Source organism: Hakea prostrata, chromosome 10 (genome assembly GCF_041222555.1).
Source record: "Hakea prostrata isolate BN-2017 chromosome 10, UWA_Hpros_2, whole genome shotgun sequence".
Classification (NCBI taxonomy): Eukaryota; Viridiplantae; Streptophyta; class Magnoliopsida; order Proteales; family Proteaceae; genus Hakea; species Hakea prostrata.
This window is the reverse complement of record NC_142609.1, coordinates 40,866,065-40,889,770: the sequence shown is the minus strand read 5'-3', so window position 1 is coordinate 40,889,770 and position 23,706 is coordinate 40,866,065. Positions and strand designations below refer to the sequence as shown.

Sequence of the window (23,706 nt, the reverse complement as noted above, 5' to 3'; positions counted from 1 at the left end):
TTTAATGGGAAAATAGAGGAAAAACTCTAAAAATTTTCAACGGTTCTGATTTTTTGGGATTACATGTGGTGGCCATCTGGAGCGGCCGCTAGATGGCCGCAGAGGATTGAAACCCTTAGTAAGAATACTCTATTCATAAGACACAAGAGACAAAGGTATCAATGTATCACAAGGTCTATACTCCTAGACACCATCCTCCAATAGGTCAGCCAATAAGTAGGTATGTGCAGAAATTAGTTTACCAAGCTTAAAAAGTTCAAAATGTTGTAAGTTCAACCTTACATTATTTCTTATCTGCCATAGAAGATAACAAGTAGTAGACTAGTAGTTATGCCACAAAAAATCCCAGACAATTCTCTCACCCTCCAATTATAGTTTATTCAAAGTTGGATACATAAATCAATGGAAAATCCAGTATACATGCTATGAAAACTCACCCCCAAAGGTCCACATTTACAGGCGCCAAAGCTTGTCACTCCATTCACAATCAAAGAATATATGCATAATTGATTCAACATTCTTCTTGCATCTTATGCAACAAGGGTTGACAACAAACTACCTACTAATCACCTCTCCTATAGAGACTCCATTGCTTAAGAGTCACCAAAAGAACATTTTATACCTGGGAACACTTTTGAGCTTCCAGTGAAAACCCACCATTGCTTATTGAGGATGCACTTGCATTTGAGGCCCTAATTTTGTTGTCTTAAGTTTTGTACTAAATTAAACATGTTTTAGGGTTGCTTAGTTATACTTTTCTAAGTTGTTTGAATAATTTTTTAGTCAATTACATAAAAAACGGATTTAATGTTGAAGGCTTCCACATAAACAGAATTCTTTGGGCCTGTACAATGTAGGATAGTGGAGAAATTTCCCATGAACAATGAAATCAAAATACTTCTTGGAATGTGTTTCAAAAGTGCAAATAAACATCAACATTAGATTGTAATATTGATTGGTATCCAAGGTATGTTTCAATACAACCCGGTTTGGGATTTGTACCAAATCGGAATTTCTGGTTGCAGAGCCATGGATTTGTTTAACATGAGAAAATTTTGAGTTGCGGTGGAGGAGGGTTTTGGCAATGTCCTGATGGAATCAGATTCTGCGGAAGTGGTTAGGTTTGTGACCAAGCTGGAATTGATTCCAATGGACATTCAAAACTTAGTATGGGATGGTGATTCTTGCATCTGGGCTTCAGAAAGTTTCATTTTGTTTTGTTAAATGGGAGTGCAATGCTGTAGGCCTGTAGTTGACTTCCTTGCTGGAAAGATTGTGTTGGGCTCTAGAATAATGCATTTTGTTTTGTTAAATGGGAGTGCAATGCTGTAGTTGACTTCCTTGCTGGAAAGATTGTGTCTGTTGCATGCCGGACTCTTTGGCTTAGTCTAGATCTTGATTTCTTGGATTTGTGTAATCGTGATGTTTTGTATGGGTCACGCATTAATATATAGACCTATTTCTAACAAAAAAAAAATTAAAAATTTAAATGGCACCAAATAGCAGAGTATTATTTGATAATAATTAATACTTCTTAGTACCTAAAATCCAGTATTCCCTTTTCTTAGGAAAAAAAATGAAAGCAACAGAAAAAATCATCTAATCATGTAATAAAGTATGCAATCAATTCTTTTCAAAAAACAAGTCAAAAGGCTGATCTATCGGGAATACATCTATTTACATGTGAATGTATGCAGCATTCATGCATGTGTGTTTAAGATGCACACATGCATGCAGTGTAGCCCACTGATGTTGACATAATACCTTCTAGCAGCACATAGATATCCAGGGAAGTTTTTCTCCTAACTGGTTAAAGTAAGTCTCTTTGTTTGATGAAAAGAAAAGAAAAGAAAAGAAAAGAAAGGAAAAGAAAAGAATACAAAAGCTACAAATTGTTTTTTATTTTTTTATCATAAAAGGAAAAATATATTGCTAATTAATTGTCATACATTATTCATAAGTTTCCATAGGTAGTTAGGTTCCTCTTCTGTTGGTAGAGGTGTTAGTACCACAAGCATTACCTACTAAGTTGGTGAAAAAGTCTAGAAGTGTTGGGGACTTATAATTACAAAACAAGGCCAGTTAAAATTTGAAGATTTATTCTTTACAAGGCATTAAAAAAATTGGGATTAGGTAAAAAGACCATTGCTTATTGGGTGGGATATTAAAGATAAGAGTTGCTTCCATATCATTTATTCAGATTTATTAAACTTGACCTGTGTTTATTTTGATGTGTTCAGTGTCATCCTTCATGCCTGTATTAAAGCATCTAGCACATTACTTTTTTTTTTTCCCAATATCTATGCCTTAGCATAGATAATACGATCATGCTTCACTAGTCTCACACTCCAACCTGCTATATTTAGAAGATTCATTAAATACCCATGCACAAAATAAATTTAGGGCGTGAGTGCATGATATTGGTGTTGTAGGAAGGTTGGGGTGGGGGTTATGCATTGTGGGTTTTAGTGTTTGCTTCATGAATGGTGTTATGTTTATCTCCATTAGCCACTTGTTAATATTTCTTATTATTTTGTAGAGGTTAGGCTTAAGTTTGTTGATGATTAAGATATTTTTTTCTACCCATTAAAATAACATGTAATCAAAGACAGAAAGAAATCATCAGATTTTTTGCTTGTCTAGTTGAAAATCAATTAAGAAGTCGTTGGATAGTTGTAAGATGAAATTTTGGGTTTGGTGTTCTATCCTCTACTCAATCAGTCCTGCTGCCCAGATTCTTTTGGTTCATTCATAAGAGATGAAAATATGCCAAAGCGTCTCTGTCTTATTTCAGCACAGTTCACAAAGATCTTGTATCTCCGTCCATTGGGATAATACATATATAACTGTAATCTTGCATATACACAAGAATTGCCGAAAGAAATATTTTGAGTTTGGGGTGAAGTGGTAGTTTCTAGAACATTTTCCACCATTGTTAGAAATCATTTGGCAAAGTAGAGTAGTTCTGTTTCATTAGCGCTTCCCCTACCATTTTAGCAGAAAATTTGCCATTATTGATGGAAATACATGAGAGCCATTTATCATTAAAAAGATTGAGATTAATGTGGGAGATAGAGAAATTTGAGAGATTGAAGTTTAAAAGACACTCCCTATGTACTTAAAGACATCTTGACATTTGGGCAACAAAAATATCATGTAACCAAATATTAGCTAGGGAGTAGTTGTCTGTTACTGTCAATGCATTAAGAAGCCAATGGTTATTCTAGAAAAAAAATATCCATGCCATACCCACCTAGATAACCATTTTTTTCAAATTAGGTAAGATGTCGCGTAAGTTTTGCCAATACTAGAAGCCATTTTTGACTTTGACTCTAGGATTGAAAAAGCTTGATTTGGATAAATATTTAGCCTTGAAAGTGGTGGCCTAAAGAGAGTTGGGTTGCATTGTTATTCAATCCACGAGGTTGGACTGTACCCTCCTTCCCTCCCTCTCCCCACCTTCCCATAAAAAAAAAAGGCACAAACCTTCAAAATATGGAAATTGCTGACTAGAAGATCCCTTTGTGACATCCAAATGATGCTTAGGTAGAAACTGTCCAAATCCAATACAAATATTTTAGTTTTTTCAACAAGATTAAAAACATGTAAGATTGAAAAAGACATTGTTATAATAATGGGTGTAGAGGGAATAATGTAACCATAATTACTTTTTAGATTGAAAAACGTTTCTTTCGTTTTCATTTAAATAGTCTTGAGAATAAAAAAAGTGACATTTAAATAGAGTTTTCTTACTTCTTAATATATTTTTACCAAGTTGATATCAATCATCGTGACTAGGCCACATGCCCTTTGGAATAGAATTTGAGGGGAGGGGGGAGTGTGGAAGGAACAGAAGATCGAACAACAGATCTTCTAGGACTTCAGGTCTTTAAAAAAAAGCTGCCTCTCAATATGTTAGAACGCACCCACGTTTTGTTAATTCAATATAAAGGGAGTTTTTTTTTTGTGAATGTTGATTATATTAATAAACAAAAACATGTTATTGAATTTTGAAATTCATCATATGCCCTTGGTTAACTTTGATACGGATCAACTAATTTGACCAACCTCATTACATTGGCTTTGAATTGAAAATTTCCACTCTTTGTATTGTTTTTTATTTTACCAACCCAAAAAAAAAAAAAGCATTGATTTTTATTTTCCTTATTTGTTTATTTATTTTTTACTAACAAATAGGTAATAAAGTTGAATAAAAATCACTCAATTTTACGCAAAAGCAACGAGATCCAGCTAAAAAATACATTATACACTCAACTTTGGGTGATTCCAAGACTATAGTCAAATTTAGAACCTGTCAACGTTATAATTTGTGTCCCCTTTTGGTTGGTTTTTCGTCTAATTTTTTTATTTTCCTCTTTATTCTTTGAGTTCGGTTTTGAATAATCTTTTCTTGATCCTTGTCATGGTATATTCAAGAAAGGTTCATTTTTTCAATATTCAGAGATGGACCCCTTCTCAAACCTTACACTATTTTAGGCAAAAGTCATTTTTATCTCGAGTTTCGTATTGATTTGCTTTTGATTTTATTTTCTTCTTGCCCAGTATTTGTTGAGTCCGGTTTTAGATGACCCTTCTATGGTCCCTGCAAATATATACTTATGAAAAATTCATCCTATCAATGTTCAGAGGTAGACTCTTTTTTAAATATGTGATACAAGAACCCTTGATCTCAATTCCTATTTTTCTAAGATAAACCTTATGTTGCCAAAATGAATCGAATAATTCACACTTTACCTACTTAGATAACCCTTCTTTGGTCCCAGCAATCGTATACTTAGAAAAATTCATCTTATTAGTATTCAGAAATGGAACCCCATCTAAATATTTGGTACAACCCTATTCCTATTTTTCTAATGATTACCAAAAAAAAAAAAAAAAATCCTATTTTTCTAAGATGAACCTTCTATTGCCAAAATAAATTGAATAATTCCACACTTTACTTGCCGTATCATTGTTTAACTCTTAATTGTAGTAGTGTTTTTGTTTTTGGTAAAAATTATAGTAGTTAAATTAAGAAAAAGCAAACAGCAAAGTTGAAAGATGATTTAATATTAGCTCAGCTAAGTTTTCTCCGCTTCTATATAAACAAACCATCCTCAACATCGACCTCAATGAGCAGCACGGAAAGCTCATCACCATCCACAGCAGCTGCTGCCACAAGACCTAAAACAACATGACCAAAATCTCTGCCATCGTCCCTCTTGGCTTCGAATCTGATCGAACCCATGTCATGAACCACCCTCTTTCAAACTGGGTTTACTTCTCCGGCACTCGCTTCGCTGCCGGTGCCGGCAGCGGCGACAAACAGGAAGAAGATGATGCAGTGTGGTTAAAGGTACGAGAGGAAGCTCAGTGGGATGTGGAGCAAGAACCCATCTTGTCAAACTATTACTTCACTACGATTCTATCTCATGAATCCTTAGAAAGTGCTCTGGCAACACACATGGCTACAAAGTTGGGCAATTCTGGTCTTCCTTCAGACACCTTGGTTGGAGTCTTCTATGGCGTCTTCAAGGAAGATCCAGAGATCAGAAAAGCTATACGTGATGATCTCAGGGCGGCTAAGGAACGTGACCCTGCTTGCATCAGTTTTGTCCATTGTCTTCTCAATTTCAAGGGGTTTCAGGCATGTCAAGCCCATAGGGTGGCCCATAAGTTGTGGACTCAGGGCAGGAATGTCTTGGCCCTTCTAATTCAGAACCGGGTCTCCGTCGTTTTCGCGGTGGATATCCATCCGGGCGCGAAGATCGGGCGGGGCATTTTGTTGGATCATGCGACTGGCATTGTCATCGGCGAGACGGCGGTGGTGGGGGACAATGTGTCAATCCTTCATAACGTTACCTTAGGGGGTACAGGCAAGCAATCTGGAGACAGACACCCCAAGATTGGAGATGGGGTGTTGGTGGGTGCAGGGACTCAAGTTTTGGGTCCTATTAGGGTGTGTGATGGGGCGAGAATCGGTGCTGGGTCAGTGGTGCTCAAGGAAGTACCCGCAAAGGCTACTGCAGTAGGAAATCCGGCAAGAATTCTTGGTGGGAGGGACAATTCATGTAGTAAAAATAAGTCCCCTGGTGTCACCATGGATCACACTTATTGTGTCTTGTCAGACTGGTCTGATTATATTATATAGGAAGGAACACCATCAGTCCTCAATGGTGTATATATGTTCTTGTTATCTGTCTTTGAGCTCTTATTTTCTCTTGATGGTAACATGCAATGTAAGTTGTGAGGGAAGTTCAATTTTCTTTGAATCCATATAAATAAAATTGGCTTGTTATAGTGTTGTTTGCTATCATGGTGGAGCTAGGATTTAACATTGAGAGGGGTCAAGTACCGATATTTCATAAAGAATACAACAATATATCTACTATCTTTTTCAAAAAATTTTCTCTACTAAGAAGGGGAGGCAAGTATTTTCACATACGACAACAGCATTGAAGGAACAAGGATTGCATAGGGCAATGAATTAACATGTTTAACTTCGGATTAAAAGGTTGTGGATTCGATCCCCACTCTTTCATTACCTCAAAAGTCTAAATAATTCAACCTTAAAGTTATCAGTCAACGTTAATTACTACAAAACTTCTAATTTTTTTTAAAATATTAACAAAATAAATAATTAAAAAAATATTTAAATATATTTCAAGAAACAACAAAAACCATGTGCGTGATGCACGATAAATTTTGCATTAATTACTTAATTAAAAACATCTAAATATTTTTAAATATTAACAAAATAAATAATTTAACCTCAATCTTTAATTATATTATCTCCTTTAAAGAAAAATATATACATTTAAAATATTTCAAGAAACGACTAAAAACCATGTGCGTTATACACCATAAATTTGCATGAAAAGACGAACCCATATAAAAAGACTTCCAAAGTCAACGAAAAACACAAAATACAAAAATGCCAGATAGTCAAAAAAATTTCCCACCGCCAATATAATGGAATTATGGAAGCACTCAAGCACGTTCGTTACGTTTGATTAGATTTCTTGAAATGCTTTAGAAAAATGCAAATACACGTGGCTTAGATTCCAATATTCCTTTTTTTAAAGGCCAAAAAAGTTCAAACGACGCCTGAGAGATTCGAACTCTCGCGGGGAAACCCCATGTACTTAGCAGGCACACGCCTTAACCACTCGGCCAAAGCGTCATCTGTGTTAGCTCCATATTCATCTTGAATGACATAAAGTTTTGATTGGTTCAACCAGGTTCGAAATTGAACCAACTCGAGAATTTTGATCTCGGAGACGTAGTTCGAATATGCAACACTAGAAAATATTTGAAATTCAAACGGCGCCAAAAAACCAAATAGGGCAAATCATGTGATAAGTACTTATTTCACAGCTTCTCTCCCACCTTTGAAACCTACAGTGACCTTCCTTTCAGATCGAAAAAAGTTCTCCTTTTGATCATCTGTTTAGCTTTCGACCTTGAACATGGCCTCTCTCAAGCCTTCATCTCGGTATTCCTCGTTGGAATCTCGATCTTCAGCTTCTTCTCCATCTACATCTTCCGAGTTCAAAAACCCTAACAAGAATCACTCTTCTCTCAAGCGTATAGGAAAGTCGCCGAATTCTATCTCGGCACCGGGGAATTCGTCTCGTGCACTTGTTAAAGCAGGGTCTTCTGATATAGCTCAGGTTAAGGTCAAGAACGAGCAGAGTTTGGGTTCTATGGTGAAGAAATTTATGGATAAGAGATCAAAAATCAAAGCAGGAGAGGATCATAGAATGCTGGTTATTCCTGCCGACATTATAGCTGAGGATCTGAAGAAGACGGCATCGAAGGGTTCAAAGTTTTCAGCTTTCCCCAAAAAGCTGTTTCAAAAGGGTTCTTCTCCGGCAGGGAATCGAACTGAGACTAAGGCATTAACGGAGGTGAAGGCGAACACAAGGACCTTGGCCATGGTGCTTAGGAGTGAGAGAGAGCTCTTGAACCAGAATAAAGAGTATGAAACAGAGATCCTGGAGCTCAAAATGACAGTTGAGGAGAAAAATACAGAAGTAATACTCCTTAACCATACTTTCTTTTATTCTCGTTGTCGAATGTTTTTATCTTCAGCTATCAATCCTAATTTATTTTCTAGGTGTAAAAATCGGTCCATTTGTTTGTGGAGTAATGCATTTAAGGTTCTTAATGGTTCTTCAATTGATCTATTTCATAGACCTAGCGAGTGCATTTTAAATATTAAATTTCATTTTCAGTGATTCAATTTCCCCTTTTTATTTATTTTTTATTTTTTAATAATATACTATACTGAGCTGTTTCTCGTTCTTTGCATGCAAACAAAGATTTCATGGTAAAACCTTCCATTCTGTTGAAGACAAACCCAATCTAAGGAACATGGTAACTAAACAAATCACCCAAATGAACAAAATAAACCAAGATCTTGTGCAAATAAGTTGAAGAGAATCACAAAGCAAAAAAACAACAAATCATCATAAGAATGAAAGAGAAATACAAACAACACACAAGAGTTTTATGTGGTTCATTAACCCGAAATATTCGACATTAGCTACATCCATGGAGAGGGATTTCACTATTTTAATCTTTAAAATAGTACAAGATTTGAGAATAATACAATGTTACCTCAAACCTCCTTGAAAATACCTTCCACCTCAAGCTCTTGAAGAAAATCCTTCAATCCAAGCTCAAGCTTCAATAGAGTTGCAATGGAGAAGAATACAAGAGAGAAGAAACCCTTTTCTTGCAAAACCACAAGAAGAAGAAGCTGAATGTTCAATCCCGTTTTTTGCTCAAAACCCACTTTAGAACTTCCTAGAAACTCTTTTTTTTTCACCCCATTTACGTCTCCCAAGGCCCTCTTAATGATACCAAACACCTAACCATGTTTAACACTAAGTGGGACCCACCAAATTCAAATTTGAACTCAAAAGAGATAAAGTGATTTTTATCACAAACCCAACAGTTTCTCTCAATGCATTTTTCTCCGACATACTGGTTTTCTTCTGAAAATGTTTCAGCTGTTATACATTTTATTGCATTGAATGGAAAAATATTATTCTCTTGAACTTCATCTAATATCCCGGTGATTAAGGAAGCTCATAACAGAGTTCTTGTAAGTCTAGTCTCTTAAAAGATTTTTGATTACCATTTCTGTCAAATGCAAAGCCAGTTCACCTTTGCAAGTAATACATTGTTTAAATCCAGCATTTTGAGTTTGCAATCTTTGCTTTTAAAACAAGTCACAACCAAGAAACTACAAAAATTAAGGTCAAGATACACCTGGGCATCCATTTCTGAGGATCTGAAATGCAGCAACCAATACAGAACAGTTCAGATGAGGAAAAGTAGGACTTACTGAAATGTAACTTGGAATCCTACCTGAACGTCAATTCCGGTCCTGCAAATGTACAAGTAAGCCAGAACAGATTGATTTCTCAGTATAAGAGGCGTGATTGTTGGCCTTCTTAGGTTTCAGAAATGGCAGCATGTGAACATCAATGATAGAGTACAAACTTCAACCTTGTATGAGAGTCCCAACTATGCATCAGAACAGACCAGTAATGATGACAAAGAATCAGGGATTCTGGTCAGAAAAAAATGCAGAATTAAATGATCCTGACAGAAACATATTTAAAATTTGAAACTAATAAAGCATTGGTATGTAGCTTAGGACCACAAATTCTAACATGTATTGTAACTCATTGACATGGATTCTGAGGAAAGAAAGGTAGAAGACACAGGACGAACTAGTAGGAATCCATCCAATTCCTTTGAGAGACCTCACACTAAAAGTATAAGAAACAGAGCTACAGTTGTTATTTGTCAGGAATCAAATGATCCTCTATTTATAGGATGTCCTCTCGGACTTCCTATGCACTGCTTGGGTTGAAGATATGAACATTACATAAATTTTAAAAGCAGAAACTACAAGCAAACTTGGACCTAGAAATAGGAGCCTTCTAGTGAAAAAATATAAGCTATGAATAAAGACTCAAAATAGAATCTTTGGCTAGAAACTCAAAATAGAACTAGGGAGGGAAACAAAAGAGGAAAGAAGACTGTTGGTTGCTGGATCTAGATGTTGGAATCTGATAATGGCTTCTAGAAGAGCGCACAACTATCCCTTATTCTTTCTTTATGTAGGTGGTCCATTAGGAACTTAGACCACACATCAGCTAAAACTACAGCACTATTCTACAAATTATTAATTAATTGCCTTAACCTTATAAATATCCATATTAACTGAAACTAAAACAGCCTCAACACAAATAACCCAAACAGCCCATCCAACTCCTGAGTCCTCTCTCTTCCACCTCTTCACCATCTTCTTTCACCAAAACACCAATGTGCAAATCCTTGATTCCCCTCTGCCTAAGCTCCTTCTGTTGTTTCTGTTGCCTTTCCACCATTTTCTGCTATGTTGCCTCAATTTTGATCTGTCTGTCTGTCTCTCTCTCTCTCCTCCCCCCTCCTTGTAAACGAACCGCCAATCTGGAAATGTTTTATCACTCCTTCCAAAATTTGAAGTCTCCATCTCCTCTTTTCTCCTATACTCATCATTAAGTATTCTCTATTTACTTTCATCATAGACTCTTGCAGAATTTTCCATGATATGAATTTCATGTGGCAAAAACTCACGATGCATTGTCATCTTGGTGGCATTGAAAAAAAATTGATTACTTGGTTCGATATGTTTTATAAGTTACCATTATGTATTGTTATTGTCTTTTGGAAATTGTTCAAAATTTGCTATTACATTGAATCTCTCTCTATATTATCTGTTAGAGTTAAGACCTGAGGTCCTTGTGCATTATTTTTACTTCTGTACTTCTTCAGGTTGAGAAGCTGAAAGATTTATGCCTGAAGCAAAGGGAAGAAATAAAATCCTTGAAAAGCGCCATCCTGTTCCCAGATGTTATGAACTCTCACCTTCATGAAATCTTAGAGAAGCAGGGATCAGAATTTAAACATGCAAGACAGGTCATTCCGACTCTCCAAAAACAGGTGACTTCTCTTACAGGCCAGCTCCAGTCCCTTGCTGAGGGTCTTGCTGAGGTATCCATCTATCTTCTTTGTATTTTCTTGATAAGTTAACATACTGATAGGGAACCTAAAATTCTCATGAAAGCTGAAAGGTAAGGTTCATACATCAGTAATTTTTTTCTGAGACCTCACATCATGGTTTTGTTGGTTGGTTAGTCATTATTCTCTTGCTATATCATGTGTAGGGATTTATTGGTTGGTTAGTCATTATTCTCTCGCTATATCATGTGTAAGGATTTATATCAATTAGGAATTGCATTTATTGAAGGGAGTAAGACTTACAGGAATTAACCGTAAGTATTTTGTGATTGAGTACTTGCAATTTGTCACTTGCTAGCATCTGATATTTCACCCTTTTTGAACTCAGACTTCATTCCAGGGGAAAAAGTTTAGCAATTTGAAAATCAGCCTTTTGCACTTTGAGAACATCAATATCAGCAGTGAGAGGCTGATACTGATTTTGTTCTTCCGAGTTTCCTTTTACCACTATATTTACTAAAAAATTTATCAGCGCATTTCAGTTTAACATTAGCGTTCGTTGATTTGGTACACACGAGTAATATTCTTGTTAAAACTCTCATTAAAAGCATCTCAAACCTCTTTGGCAGTTTGATAGACCATAAAGGACACCAATAGTTTGTTTTCTATTTCATCATCCAACACTCAAGCAAATAAGTATCCTTCATCCTCTCCAGATAAATTTTACCCTGGGGGGGGGATCAACCAAAATTCGAAGTTTTAAACTTGAAACAAGATAAGCCTTCACAGTTCATTCCTGTGGTAAAAATTTGATGCATTCATTTCAATAGATCAAATCTGGACTGTAGGCGTCACTAGCCAGTTTTCCGTCCCAATTATTAGCATTTAGCCATCAAGATATTCCATTGACCACGAATATTGTAGACAAGTTAGCCAATATACTCACTACATAGCAAGAACAAATACTTCAGATACCAATAAACACTCATCTCCCATACTGCAAGTCTGCAACCAATAACCAGTCATAATCAACTTGTGTTACTCAGTTACAGCAGCACATACTCTTTGTGATATCATCAAATCATCAACAGCTGAATCTGGTATTGCAGAGAGCACCACATTTTAGGCATGACATATATCCTTCCCTTCTATTGCTGGTTTCACTTAGAAGGGAAGATTCCAGAGCACATCCTGGTGTCATGCCCCACAAACAGTCATAACCATGGATTGGAGTACCCATAAGAGAGGAACAGCAAGGATAAATTAAGTTTTGGTCCGGCAGAGAGGAACAGTATGCAAACAATAACATGCCCTAGACCGGCCCTTTGATATCTAAAACATTGAATAGGGAAGAGAAATAAAAGGAAAGGAAGAAAGAGATATGATGCATTAGTTGGGCATTTTATTCAATTATAAAGATATAAAGATGAAAGTATGCTCCTACTTAAGTAGGGATTCATCTAGTACTTTTCTCTTTGTCATCCACTACAGTTCATATGACTTGACTAATACATCTCACTTAATTGGGTTAGTACCCAAGGCAAATGCTGTGTACAACACAAGTGTACGCTGTCGTAACAAGTAATATAATGATAAAAGATCGATCCCTCGAAGACTATAGATTAAGTACCAAATTAATTATACCAATTTTATTTGAACAAATAATAAGGAAGATAACTATTCTAGACTATATTGCAAATTGAAAGTTAAATTGAGATTTATTAATTGCTAAAGACCTAGGAGTCAGATTTCACCATAACTAAGCATTCCCACCCTTTTATCCCTCTTTATAATTTGAGAAATATTTTCCTGATTGATAGTCGAGATTCTCTTCCCTTTCTACTAGTCTCTCTTGAGTACTAATAGAAATTCCCTCAATTGCTAACTCACTATATTTCTATGTGGGTTACAACAACTGAGAAATCATTAAATTCTATGGATTCCCATGTAACAACTACACAAATCATGTAAGTATATCTCTATCTTACATGTAATTCATAGCTTTTACTCCAATGAACTAAACACATAAATCCCCTCTCAGTTCATTATGATTAACAAATCAGTTGATTAGTGGCCAATTAATCAAAAGCATGAAGAATAGAAGTAAAAACTCAATCAAAGGAAACACTATTCAAAATTATATTGATGAAGTCAAGAGTGGGAATTCAAAGATAGGCTACATCTGATCCCTAGAAAAACTAAATTAGTTCATACTAGAGACTAAAAACATTACAGAGGAGTTCAAGAACATTGAAAGAAGATCAAGAAAAACTTATTCCCAAGCTTCAGATCTCCAAAGCCAACCAACGTCTCCTGGTTCGATCTCTCCGCTCCTCCCAAGCTCCAAGAAGGTTCTCCCTGGTGTTCCAAAGCTCCCAAAAATGTCCTACCCCTCTTCCTTGGCTTTGCTATTCTTTTATAGATTAATTAAACTCAGAGTTTGAATCAAACTCATAGTTCTTATCTGACTTAACCAAGGAATGTTTTGATGTATAAATCGGATTAACTTAGAGATCTCCAATGCATAATCCCACTGTTGGATTTGAAGACCAAGACGTCGTGAAGCTCTCCTCCAAAAATCGGCTCGATCGGACACCATATGACCATCCGATGAAGATCTTGATCAAAACTGGACAGAGACACTCAAAAACGGGATTCTTCTATCTTTCTTATTTGAATTGGATTATTCTTCCTCTTTTCCTTTCTTTGATCAAATCCTAAATAGGAAATAAAACATAGAAGCATGCAAGGACTCATTCTTTCTATGTTTTTGACTTGAGGTAGGACTCTTGCAATAATACCCAGATTTGATTGATAATTTCCTACACGTAAAAGTAATAAATCTTGATTAGAATTTGTTAGGAAATATATAAAATCACCAAAATTATAGAAATTAAAGGAAAGGGTGCAACATATTCATTTTCATATTATATTAGGGTAAATTGATATAAAACAATTGTAAATACATGGAAATATAGTAAATTAATCATATAAAATAATATGCATGAAATCAACTTATCAGAGTGGCCCTTATATATTAGGCAATTCAAATGGTGATTTACTATGTAGTTGAGACATGAGTTTACTGGAAGTGTACCAAGAAGCAAGGTGTGTGGCGTTGACATTAACTATTCATCCTTCTCTTCATTTTATGGAAAAATATATTGTTACATTTAGGGAAATGTTTTATGTGCCATGTGTAGCACCAAATGATGTCACAATGGAAAGTAGCAAAACAAAGCAAAACAAGAGAGATGTACTTATCGTTTAGGAAAGCAAGAACCTCAAATGTTGACGAATTAACTAAGATGATATAGTAGGATGAAGTGAACCAATGGACAAACTCTTAAGACCTTATATAGGTTCAACTGGGTGTATCCTAGTAGGCCTCCAAGATACAATAGCCTTGTTGGTGAATAGCGCACTCTGCTACTTCACACCCCTTCAAGAACTTCAGAATTGTATTCCAGCCACAATAGTACACAAGGGCTTTTTGAAGACACTGTATTGGTTTATCAAATGGCACAAATCTGTGCATTACATTGACTTCCTCTATTATAAAGATGGATGTGTTATTTTAAAGGGTGACCCTTGGTTCCTACGGATTGGTTAAAAAATTGAATCTAAGTGCTGGGAACGTTTAGGTATGTCACATATGTGTCATTACATATGGGTGTGTACTCCTAATGGACCCAGGTCCATTTAAGATAATAATGTGATCAAGCCAAAATGTGCAAAAAATAAACCCAATACTCATGACAGATGGGTGAAAGAAGTGTCTCTCTTCTAAGGGGTTTAGACCCCCTAGAGAACCTTATCTTATACTTATACCTTTCTTATTTCTCAATTTTCAATATGGAACTAACCATTACACACTAAGTGCATTTCCCAAAAGCAAAACACCTAAAGACAAAATATGCAACTTCTTGTGGGAAGGGAAACCAAAATTTCAAAAGAAAAGACTTCTAAACTTATTCAAGCAACAGATTTAATACATACCAAGCAATAAAATGTACAGTTTATTCGTACTGCCAAGGTCCGAGAAATGTTTATTTGCATGATCATATAGAATTTGGACTTCATATAGAAGCAATGCAAGGTGCTATAGGCTGTAGCATTCTTAGACTTTGCACTTCCGAGCTATAAGAAGAGATCTCTAGGTGTTATGGGTTTGTATGTTTTTAGTTTCAACTCATGCAAATTAGTCATCTCAGGCTTAACTGAGAGTGACTCAACATTTTTATTTTCATTTTCCCATTAAACTATTCCAGCAGTTCCAGATGTTTAAATTAGTCAGCCTAGATTTACATCTTTAATTTTGTCCCTTTTCCTAGAAATCAGGAGTTTCTGTCAATGTTTGTTAAGTTTATTATCTGCATCATTTATCAATGGTTTGCTATATGAACAGGTAAAAGCAGATAAATATGCAGCTCAAGCATGTTTTGAACATCCTAGAAACTCTCCTAAAACGCCTGCATACGACCAAGAGGCCACTAATTCTTTGGTAAGTTGCTAAAGTAGGAAACCAATATCATCAAATATCTGTTGTTTATTAGCATATGATTGCTATGTGTAGAAATAGAATAATACTGATATGCACATTAGCAAAATCAAAATTGCTAGTTACCCATAGGATTCTTGACTAATGGATGATAATTGTTAAGACAGCCTACCAATAGTCTGATTAGTATCTTGCAAAAACAGTTCAAGAGACAGTCTGGTAGGTTTTAGCTTCTTGCAAAATCAGTTCGGGAGACAGCCTGGTTGGTTTACCCAACTCACAATAAAAAATGGAGTACATAAAAAACAAGAGGGAAACCCAAATGCAATAGAAAAGATGGACACTTCTGATCCAGAAGGGAATCTCCAGGTCCAACAGTTAGGAACCATAGTTGTTATAGATTATGAACCATCTCAGGTATGACGCATGGAATGTCAAATAACAATATAAGAAAATCATAAGAGAGCTAAAGTACACAAGAGGAGTAAAAGTTAAAGAGATTTAAGTATTGAATGTTGAACTTTAAAAATAGACATACAAAATAGCAAAAACTAGAAATCAGCTTCATCCAAACTATATTGGTAGGCTACTTGCATGCTAATCCTTCAATTAGCTCAATTCAAGGTCTTACTTGTTACAAGGTCTAAGCTATTCATGTGTTTCCTGACCCCTTGTCCCAGACGAATTTTAGATCTTCCCCTGGCTGTTTTGGCTCAGTCAGTTTGAATTTGGTCAATCCTTCATACTGGAGAATCAAAAAGCCTCTGTTGAATATGGCCATGCCACCTCAGATGATTTTCTTGTTGCTTGATTTGTATCAAAGCTACTCCCAAATCCAGCCCTCATTTGATCATTTCTTCATCTTTCCTAGTTTTGCCACTCATCCGTCTCAACATCTTCATCTCAGCTACACTGAATTTATCTATATGATGCTTTTCAGCTGTCAACTTTTAGTATCATACATCATAGCTGATCATGACTGTCACTATGAAAAATTGAAAATTTCCTTCTAAATTTTAACGGAATACGTCAATCCTACATTGACCTTAATAGGTCTTTCCATTTCATCCATTGAATTTGAACTGTCTATGAAGAATCATCTTCTATATGACATTTTTTACTATTCAAAATTGAGCAAAAATACCTAAAGTAATTACTTTGGAGAATCTTCTTCCATGAATTTTCATACATCATTATCTGTCCTTGATTAAATTCAGATACACAGCTTATACTTGTTCTTTTCCAGACTGATCTTCATTACTGCAGCTTGGGAATAAAATCCCTGGATTTGTCTCATCCTTCACCACATATCACTTGCAAAAAGTGTACACTAAGGAACTTGATTTGAATGCCTCTAGTAGCCCGGTTAAAACATGTTGATGAGTAGAAAAAGATAAGGTCTTAAGTTTATCCTTGATGTAATTCAATTATAATTGGGAATAAACTACCTTGACCTCTCAGATATTTATTACTTGAAAATTTCTATTATCTATTTCTTACTATATTAATTCTCTGGGGACTTCGTCATGAGCTATTTCTAGGTCAATAGAGACCATATGAAGATCTGTCTTGCAACCTTTAGAGTTTCTCAAGTAAATGCAGAACTTCTGTTGTGGATTTTCTTGACAAGAAACCAAGTTGTTCTCTGTAATAGTGGCTTGTTCTCTTAGGTGCATTTCAATAATTCTCTCCCCTAATTTAATATGATTCACTAGTTTACGAAATTGGTTTTCCATGATAGTTGTTCTTGTCTTTAGGTTGGTTTCAGTAACTTTTTCCCATAATTTAAAATTTAGCATGTCTCACTAGTTTATGCTTCTGTAGTCACAGCACCGTGCATTACCTTTATTTTTACAATCAAAGCCACACTGCTTCTCCTCCTTCAGTTTGACCTTTTTCCTTATTCTCATTGTCTTATTAAACAACTTGATTAGTAAAGAGTAAACCTCAGATTTTTAAGCTATTCCACACTTCTGTTGGGATCATATCTAACCCTGTTGCCTTGCCCACTTTCATCCTCCTTAAAGCTTATTTTGGTTCGAGAATCTTAAATTTTTTGTATATATTTTAACGTGTTTCTCAATGGAGAATGTTGCCTTCTCGGCCATTATGTTCATTTCATGATTTAATAATCTGTTGAGATAATTATTCCATGTCTCATGATGGTCCTCATCTAGCATTTTCCATTTCCTTTCAATACATATATATGATTGAAATAGTGTTTTCCACTTCCTTTTACTCAAATTGTTGTAACACCTTTCATATTTCTTTGCCCCTTAAAAGTATAAACTATCTTCTTAGCCTAAATGGCTGCTTGAACTTCATCATCGCACCACTAAGCTTCCCTAGAGGAATGGCATTTTCCTTTTAATTTGCATAAGACATGTTTAGCAATGTTCTTAGTACAAAGTAGTCATTTCACATTGCTCTAGTGTCTCCTCAAAGCTTCACCTTCCTCTTTGACTATTTTATCAGTAAGTGATTACAAGATATCTCCTTTTAAGTCACATTGTCTTATCCTTGGGCAAACAACCTCAACTTTCTTATGGTTTGACACGATGCACACATCCATGGCACTAATTCATGTTGTGGATAGACTCTCCCCTAGTATAACCTTACAATCCTTACATAACAACCTGTCAGCCCTTTTTGTTTTAAAGAAATCTATTTGGTTACTGCGACACCCAATTCTAAAAGTAAACATGTCACAGCTATAAATTATGAAAAGAACATGATACTAAACCAGATTGACACAAATAAATTATTAAAAAAAAAAACAATATTTAACATTACAAATCTAATGTATCCAGTTTCAAAAGTTGATTCCTGTATTGTGATTTGAGTTGTCACCAACTCAATTTTTGCCATGTTAGAAACACAAGGGGCTTTCCTTGATGCTCTATGAGTGTTAAACTTTTGGAGTACATCTTTGGATAAAAATTTTGTTGTATAAAATTGGCAATTCTATTCTCACCATCCTAAGAATGTGGTTGTCAGATGGATGTGATCATCTGGAAACTGGTTGCTAGAAATACTTAAATGGTAAGGTATGTGTACAACATCCTGAATATTTTCCAATCAATGAATACTGCATTAGTCGGGAGGATCACTTCAATTTCTGGCACTTGGGTCCCTTGTCGTCTCCTAAGATTGTCATGCTTTTGTTTTCTCACAGGACTTAAGGTTTGTGTTCTCGAGGGTAGATGAAGGGTCCTAGGTCAAGCAATTGGATCTTCTTCCCCCTTCGCCCCCAAAAGAAAGGGAGGGGGGAGGGGTGTTTGGGGAGTGTAATGTTTCTCTTATCTCACTTCATGTAAGACAGTGTTGGAAGTGAAATGTAGTGCAGGACCATTTTGCATGCAAAAAAGATTGTATTATAGATCTAATTGCTTTATGTTTTACCCAAGGTGCTGAGGTCCCTTATTTATTTTGATGATTGTTCAGGAATACAGTTCAGGGGATCCAGTGACTCCTGGTAGTCCAGATGACCTGTTTATCAAGGATTTGAATCCTTGTTTGACTCCTTATTATGCCACAGCAAAGTCTAAGGTAAGCATATAAACAGTTTGCTGTTTTCTGGCCTTCATCCAGTATTCAAATGTTACTTGAGTTTCTCTTAAATAAGGAACCAAAATTATTTCTTCAGGAGCTTGAGATGATGGGTTATGAATCTCCAAATGAGGAACCATTAGAAGCATGGAATGATAACTACTTAGGTTCTCTTTCTCTTGGGGGGAAGCTGACCAAGAGCTCTGAGTATTGCACAAGACCAAGTTTGGGAAGTGCCGCTGTTTGTGTTGCTCGCAGATCAGATGAGAATAAATGTGTTAATGGAAATCTTATCCATCAAAAGCTATTCTAAATGCGTAAGTTGTTGTCTCAAGTTCCATTCAAATAACCTTTTCTTCATTTTCCTCGGGTTAGTCTGTTTACTTGATCATGTAATTATAATCTGTAATGCTGTATGGTTGAAGAGTACATGGGGAAAGATGATTTAAAGATCCTTCATTTCCATGAAAATGAAATTAGTTTACTGTTGTATGATATGAATGGGATAAGTGTATCTGAATAAGCTCTACTATGTGCTGTCTGGTCAGGTCTTGTAGAACCTGGGATTAGGTCAATTTGGAGTTTTTCAGTCTTAACAGTTGCCAGTTTTGCCACTTGAACAAAGGCATCTGCTTTCAGAATATCTTACAGGAAGATGAAATCATAAATTATGCAAAATTGCTCGGTTTAGGACCTTATGATTTTTTGTGAATGATTGAATACATATGTCCAGAAAGATTGCTTATGACATCTTCAGAATGCATGTCATTGAATTCTCATGTTGTCATTTGAAGTAAGCTCATGAGAACAATGTTGAATGTCCAAACTCAGTGTTGAACTGATGACCACGAACATATGTCCATTTAGCGGCATGTTGACACTTATGGGACCTATGAGGCTTGACAATCTTCAAGGTCTCTCGAACAACAAAACCAAGGGTAAGCTTCCAAAATTGATTGGGTTAGATAAATTATTTTAAGTTTTACTTCAGAAGTTTCTTTTCTTTTAATCCTTGGATTAATCTTCTCACATTGTCCCTCAGACATCTTTCTGGTTGAAATTCAGACATGACTGACTCACCCTTGCAGAGACAGATCTTGGAAAGGGTAGATTTGTATCTTGATGGTAAAACAAAGTCTGCAAAACAATTTTGGATTGATTTATCATTACGTTACTACACTAAGATATTACTGTATTGTAAAGACAATCAGATGTTTGAAATGATAGTTCTTATTTTTACAGAAGGGAAAAAATTTATTCTTCGAAGGACAAGAAAAATAGAAAGGATTTACAACTTTCTTCTTTGGATGGAAATGTGGTCACATTTTGTTGGGTATTTGATCAATGCGTCAAATGTTTCAAAGCTGATAGAGCGGCCTTTGGCGTAAGTGTTGTGCAATTAATGTGTAGCATTGAGCTGTAAACGGGGTGAGGACCAATTTTGGTGGTCCCATTTTTTTTCTATTTTTTGAACTACACCGACTAAAACTTAAAAGAAAAAACAAAAAAAAACAAAATGGGTGGTCCAGACCACCATTTTAAATCTTGACCGTAGGCAGCTTAGTGCTGCTCATTAATTGCGCAGTATTGAAGCACAATCCGATAGAACGAGTTGCGTCAAGTTTTTTATTACATTCCTTATTAGGCTGACTCAATTTAATATGGGAAGGTGGTGGCTGAACGGCCGTGTAAATTGCTTGGCTGAACAGTTCTAGAAATCTTACTATTAAATCTGAATCTTCCGAAGGGCGGGCCTGGCACAATGGTGGAGTCTCTCCATTGTGCGATGGTGGAGCGCGGGTTCGAATCAGCCTCTCTGCAAAAAGTAGGGGTAAGTAAGGCTGCCTAGAAAGTCTCTTCCCCAGACCCCACAGTGTGGGAGCTTCGGCACTGGGTACGTCCTTTAAATCTGAATCGTCCATCATAAATAGTTTAGATTTAATTCAATACATTTAATGGTAGGATTTATTTACACATCCATTCAGCTACATTTATGCCATTTAGTAGAGTGGGTCCCATATAACACATACACCTGAAAACCTAGACATTGGCTCTGTGCAATCCCTTTGTGCCTCTACTAGGGTTTCCCTCTTGTATAAGTAGACAATGAATGACAACAAAATTTAAACCTCCTCCCAACCCACCCATCTATCTCTGTAAGACATGTAAGAGTAAGAATACGAAAGACGACAGGAAAACTGGTTATATCAAGACGAAGGGAAACCTTTCCAGCGAAAAGAACAACTATTTCCATCTACTCTATATTCAAAAACTTCAAATTAAGAGAGCAGTTAGGGTTTCATAATCATGTTCTTCATGAGAAGGAAACACACGTTATAGCATATGGGAAACAAGATTCAATCTGTCTCTACGTAGTTTTAGTTTTCTTTTTGCTTCTTATTTGGGGTTTTAACATCTTATTTCTGTTGCCATTTTCTCGTACTTTCTCTGTGTATTTTGTCTTGTTGTCTTAACTATCCTTTCCTGAAGTATCAAAGAGGAGTAGGAGAAGAAATTAAGCTTCTTTAATGTCCCGTCAGATGGAAATGGAAATTATATGAATATATTTTTGTTCAAACGTCTTTGATTTCTTCTCCTTTGCACTTTTCTCATTGTTGCTGTTCCCTATTATACAAGCAGAAACCGCATGTTACCCCAAAAAAAATAAAAAAAATGAAGAAACCGCATATTGAGCCGGCTCAACCACTTTAATGTATAAGCCCGAAAATATGCCAAGCTGGGTCAACGCCTCATACTGGCTATGGTGAAGGTATCAAATGAATATAGATACTATATTTCTCAAAGTAGTTCGTGCTCTTCTCACATTTCTCCACTATACATTATAGGTAACATTAACGTGAGATTCATTGGTATCTCGTATCTGATTTATTAATATTCAAAGGTGGGCTTCATCCCTAATGTGTGATAAAGTATAATAGAAGCATGAACATCTAACCAATAGGGTTGGTCCAAGTGGTAAGCAGCTTGGTCCGCTTAAGCAAGGTTCCGGTATCGAAACCTTGTGGATGCAAAAATCCTGTTGAGAGACTCATCCACCATAGCCAGGTGTGCAACCCGAGTCGAAAACCTGATTAGTCAGGGCAAAGCCTTGAAAACCGGGGTTGACAGAAAAAAAAAAAAAAAAAAAAAGCTTGGACATCTATCCTGATGGATAAGAGATCCAAATTTGTATAAAATGGACTGATTTTTATTATTATTATATTTTTGAAGATGAGTGAGAGTAAATTGACTGAACCGAAAGTATTGGATTTTGCTTTTGGTGGACTCAGTTTTTATTTTTTATTTTTATATAAAATAGAATATTAAGAAAAGAATTTCAGAATTTTTTTCCCAGACCTTTTGGATCTTCTATGGTTCAATTTCTATCCAGTTAGTTAATTGGACTAGTTTGATTTTTGATGGCCCTAGCTTGCTTGTAGCTAACAAGAAGAACATAGGTTTTCAATTTGGCATCGAAGAGAGCTCAGTTGGTACTTTTGACACCTTTTAATTAAAGAGGTTATGGGTTTGAGTCTCTCTGTAATACATATAATTATCTCCATTCGTCATTATAAAAACCTACTAGTTGTAAAAAAGGAAGAAAAAAAATCCAATTGACAGATGCACGAAAGCTTGGGCAATAGCCCTAAGAATTGGCTATAGAGCTACACGGGTATTTCAATAGAATTTTTTGTAAGAGTTCACTATAACTTTGAAGCAAGAAAGGTTTCACCTTCGCAATTGAAGAGAAGTGTGAGGGAAAAATAATTATAACCCCTTTTCCACGAGTAATGCTGCCTACACATCTCATTTTGAATGCTCATAATCTTTTTATTTTTATTTTTATGAATAAATAATTAAATTAATGCAATGAGCAACACAAAAGGAGAAGCATATAAAGGAATCGAACCAGGGGAAGGGGGAGCATAAAGCTCAAGAGAGGGAAATAAAAGAGGAATTGAGATCCCATAAACTAACAATTAACCTATTTTTGGGGTCTTCAATAATAGGGGGATATGGGGAGAGAAAACAATCTAGAAGAAACATCAAAATAGATGGCTCTCCAAATCGAGTCTATAGAACGAGATTTGGAAGTCCATCTTCTAAGGTTATGTTCCCACCAAATGTGATGGATGGCGGCACAAAAAACTAGCTTGCCTAGATGATTGTAGATGGAGTGACCTGCAAAGTTCCTTAAGATCCAAGTCTAATCACGAACAATTAATCAATGTGAGCGTCTCGAATGGGGCCAAATGGAGGCTAGGACTCTATCCCAGAAGGGCTGGGAAAAGGGGCAAGAGAAAAAAAGGTGGTTAGTGTCCTCTGAACCATTCCAGCAAAGGGAACAGTTAGGGTTGGCATGGATGTGGTGGTTAGTGAGGAAGGATTGGGTTGGAAGAGCATGGTGGAGAGCTCTCCAAAAGGTGAGGGAATGCCGGGGAATGTGAACTTTGAACTAGACCAAATGGGACCAGGGGATAGGAGGGTTAGGGGATCGAAGAAGATTCCAAGCAGAAGATGTGGTGAAGGATTTAGTGGGAGAAGTGGTCCAAATGGTGGTATCTCGTGACTTGCTAAGGATGGGAGGGAGAGCATTCCAGACGTGTATGAGATTGGGGTGGGGTCCGGAGGGG

General features: G+C 36.1%; 1 protein-coding gene, 1 non-coding gene and 1 pseudogene across 2 annotated transcripts; 2 read left to right on the top strand and 1 right to left on the bottom strand.

Moving 5' to 3' along the window:
• Window positions 1-5,145: 5,145 nt before the first annotated feature.
• LOC149002991 (serine acetyltransferase 1, chloroplastic pseudogene) lies at window positions 5,146-6,314 on the top strand (annotated as a pseudogene).
• A 787-nt stretch (window positions 6,315-7,101) lies between these two features.
• TRNAS-GCU (transfer RNA serine (anticodon GCU)) lies at window positions 7,102-7,183 on the bottom strand. Its single transcript has one exon. It is a non-coding gene; the product is annotated as a tRNA-Ser (tRNA).
• A 178-nt stretch (window positions 7,184-7,361) lies between these two features.
• Window positions 7,362-20,142, top strand: LOC149002989 (structural maintenance of chromosomes protein). The gene is made up of 5 exons (XM_089137223.1): window positions 7,362-8,036; window positions 10,837-11,055; window positions 15,431-15,526; window positions 18,968-19,072; window positions 19,170-20,142. Exons 1-5 carry the CDS (start codon window positions 7,470-7,472, stop codon window positions 19,383-19,385), a joined length of 1,203 nt encoding a protein of 400 aa, XP_088993349.1. The 5' UTR covers window positions 7,362-7,469; the 3' UTR covers window positions 19,386-20,142.
• The last annotated feature ends 3,564 nt before the right edge of the window (window positions 20,143-23,706 follow it).

Bases quoted from the DNA above. Each gene is read 5' to 3' on its own strand.
- LOC149002989 (XM_089137223.1), top strand. From the start codon at position 7,470: ATGGCCTCTCTCAAGCCTTCATCTCGGTATTCCTCGTTGGAATCTCGA. The intron at 11,056-15,430 runs GTATCCATCTAT...CTATATGAACAG, and splicing joins TTGCTGAGGGTCTTGCTGAG to GTAAAAGCAGATAAATATGC. The intron at 19,073-19,169 runs GTAAGCATATAA...TTATTTCTTCAG, and splicing joins ATGCCACAGCAAAGTCTAAG to GAGCTTGAGATGATGGGTTA.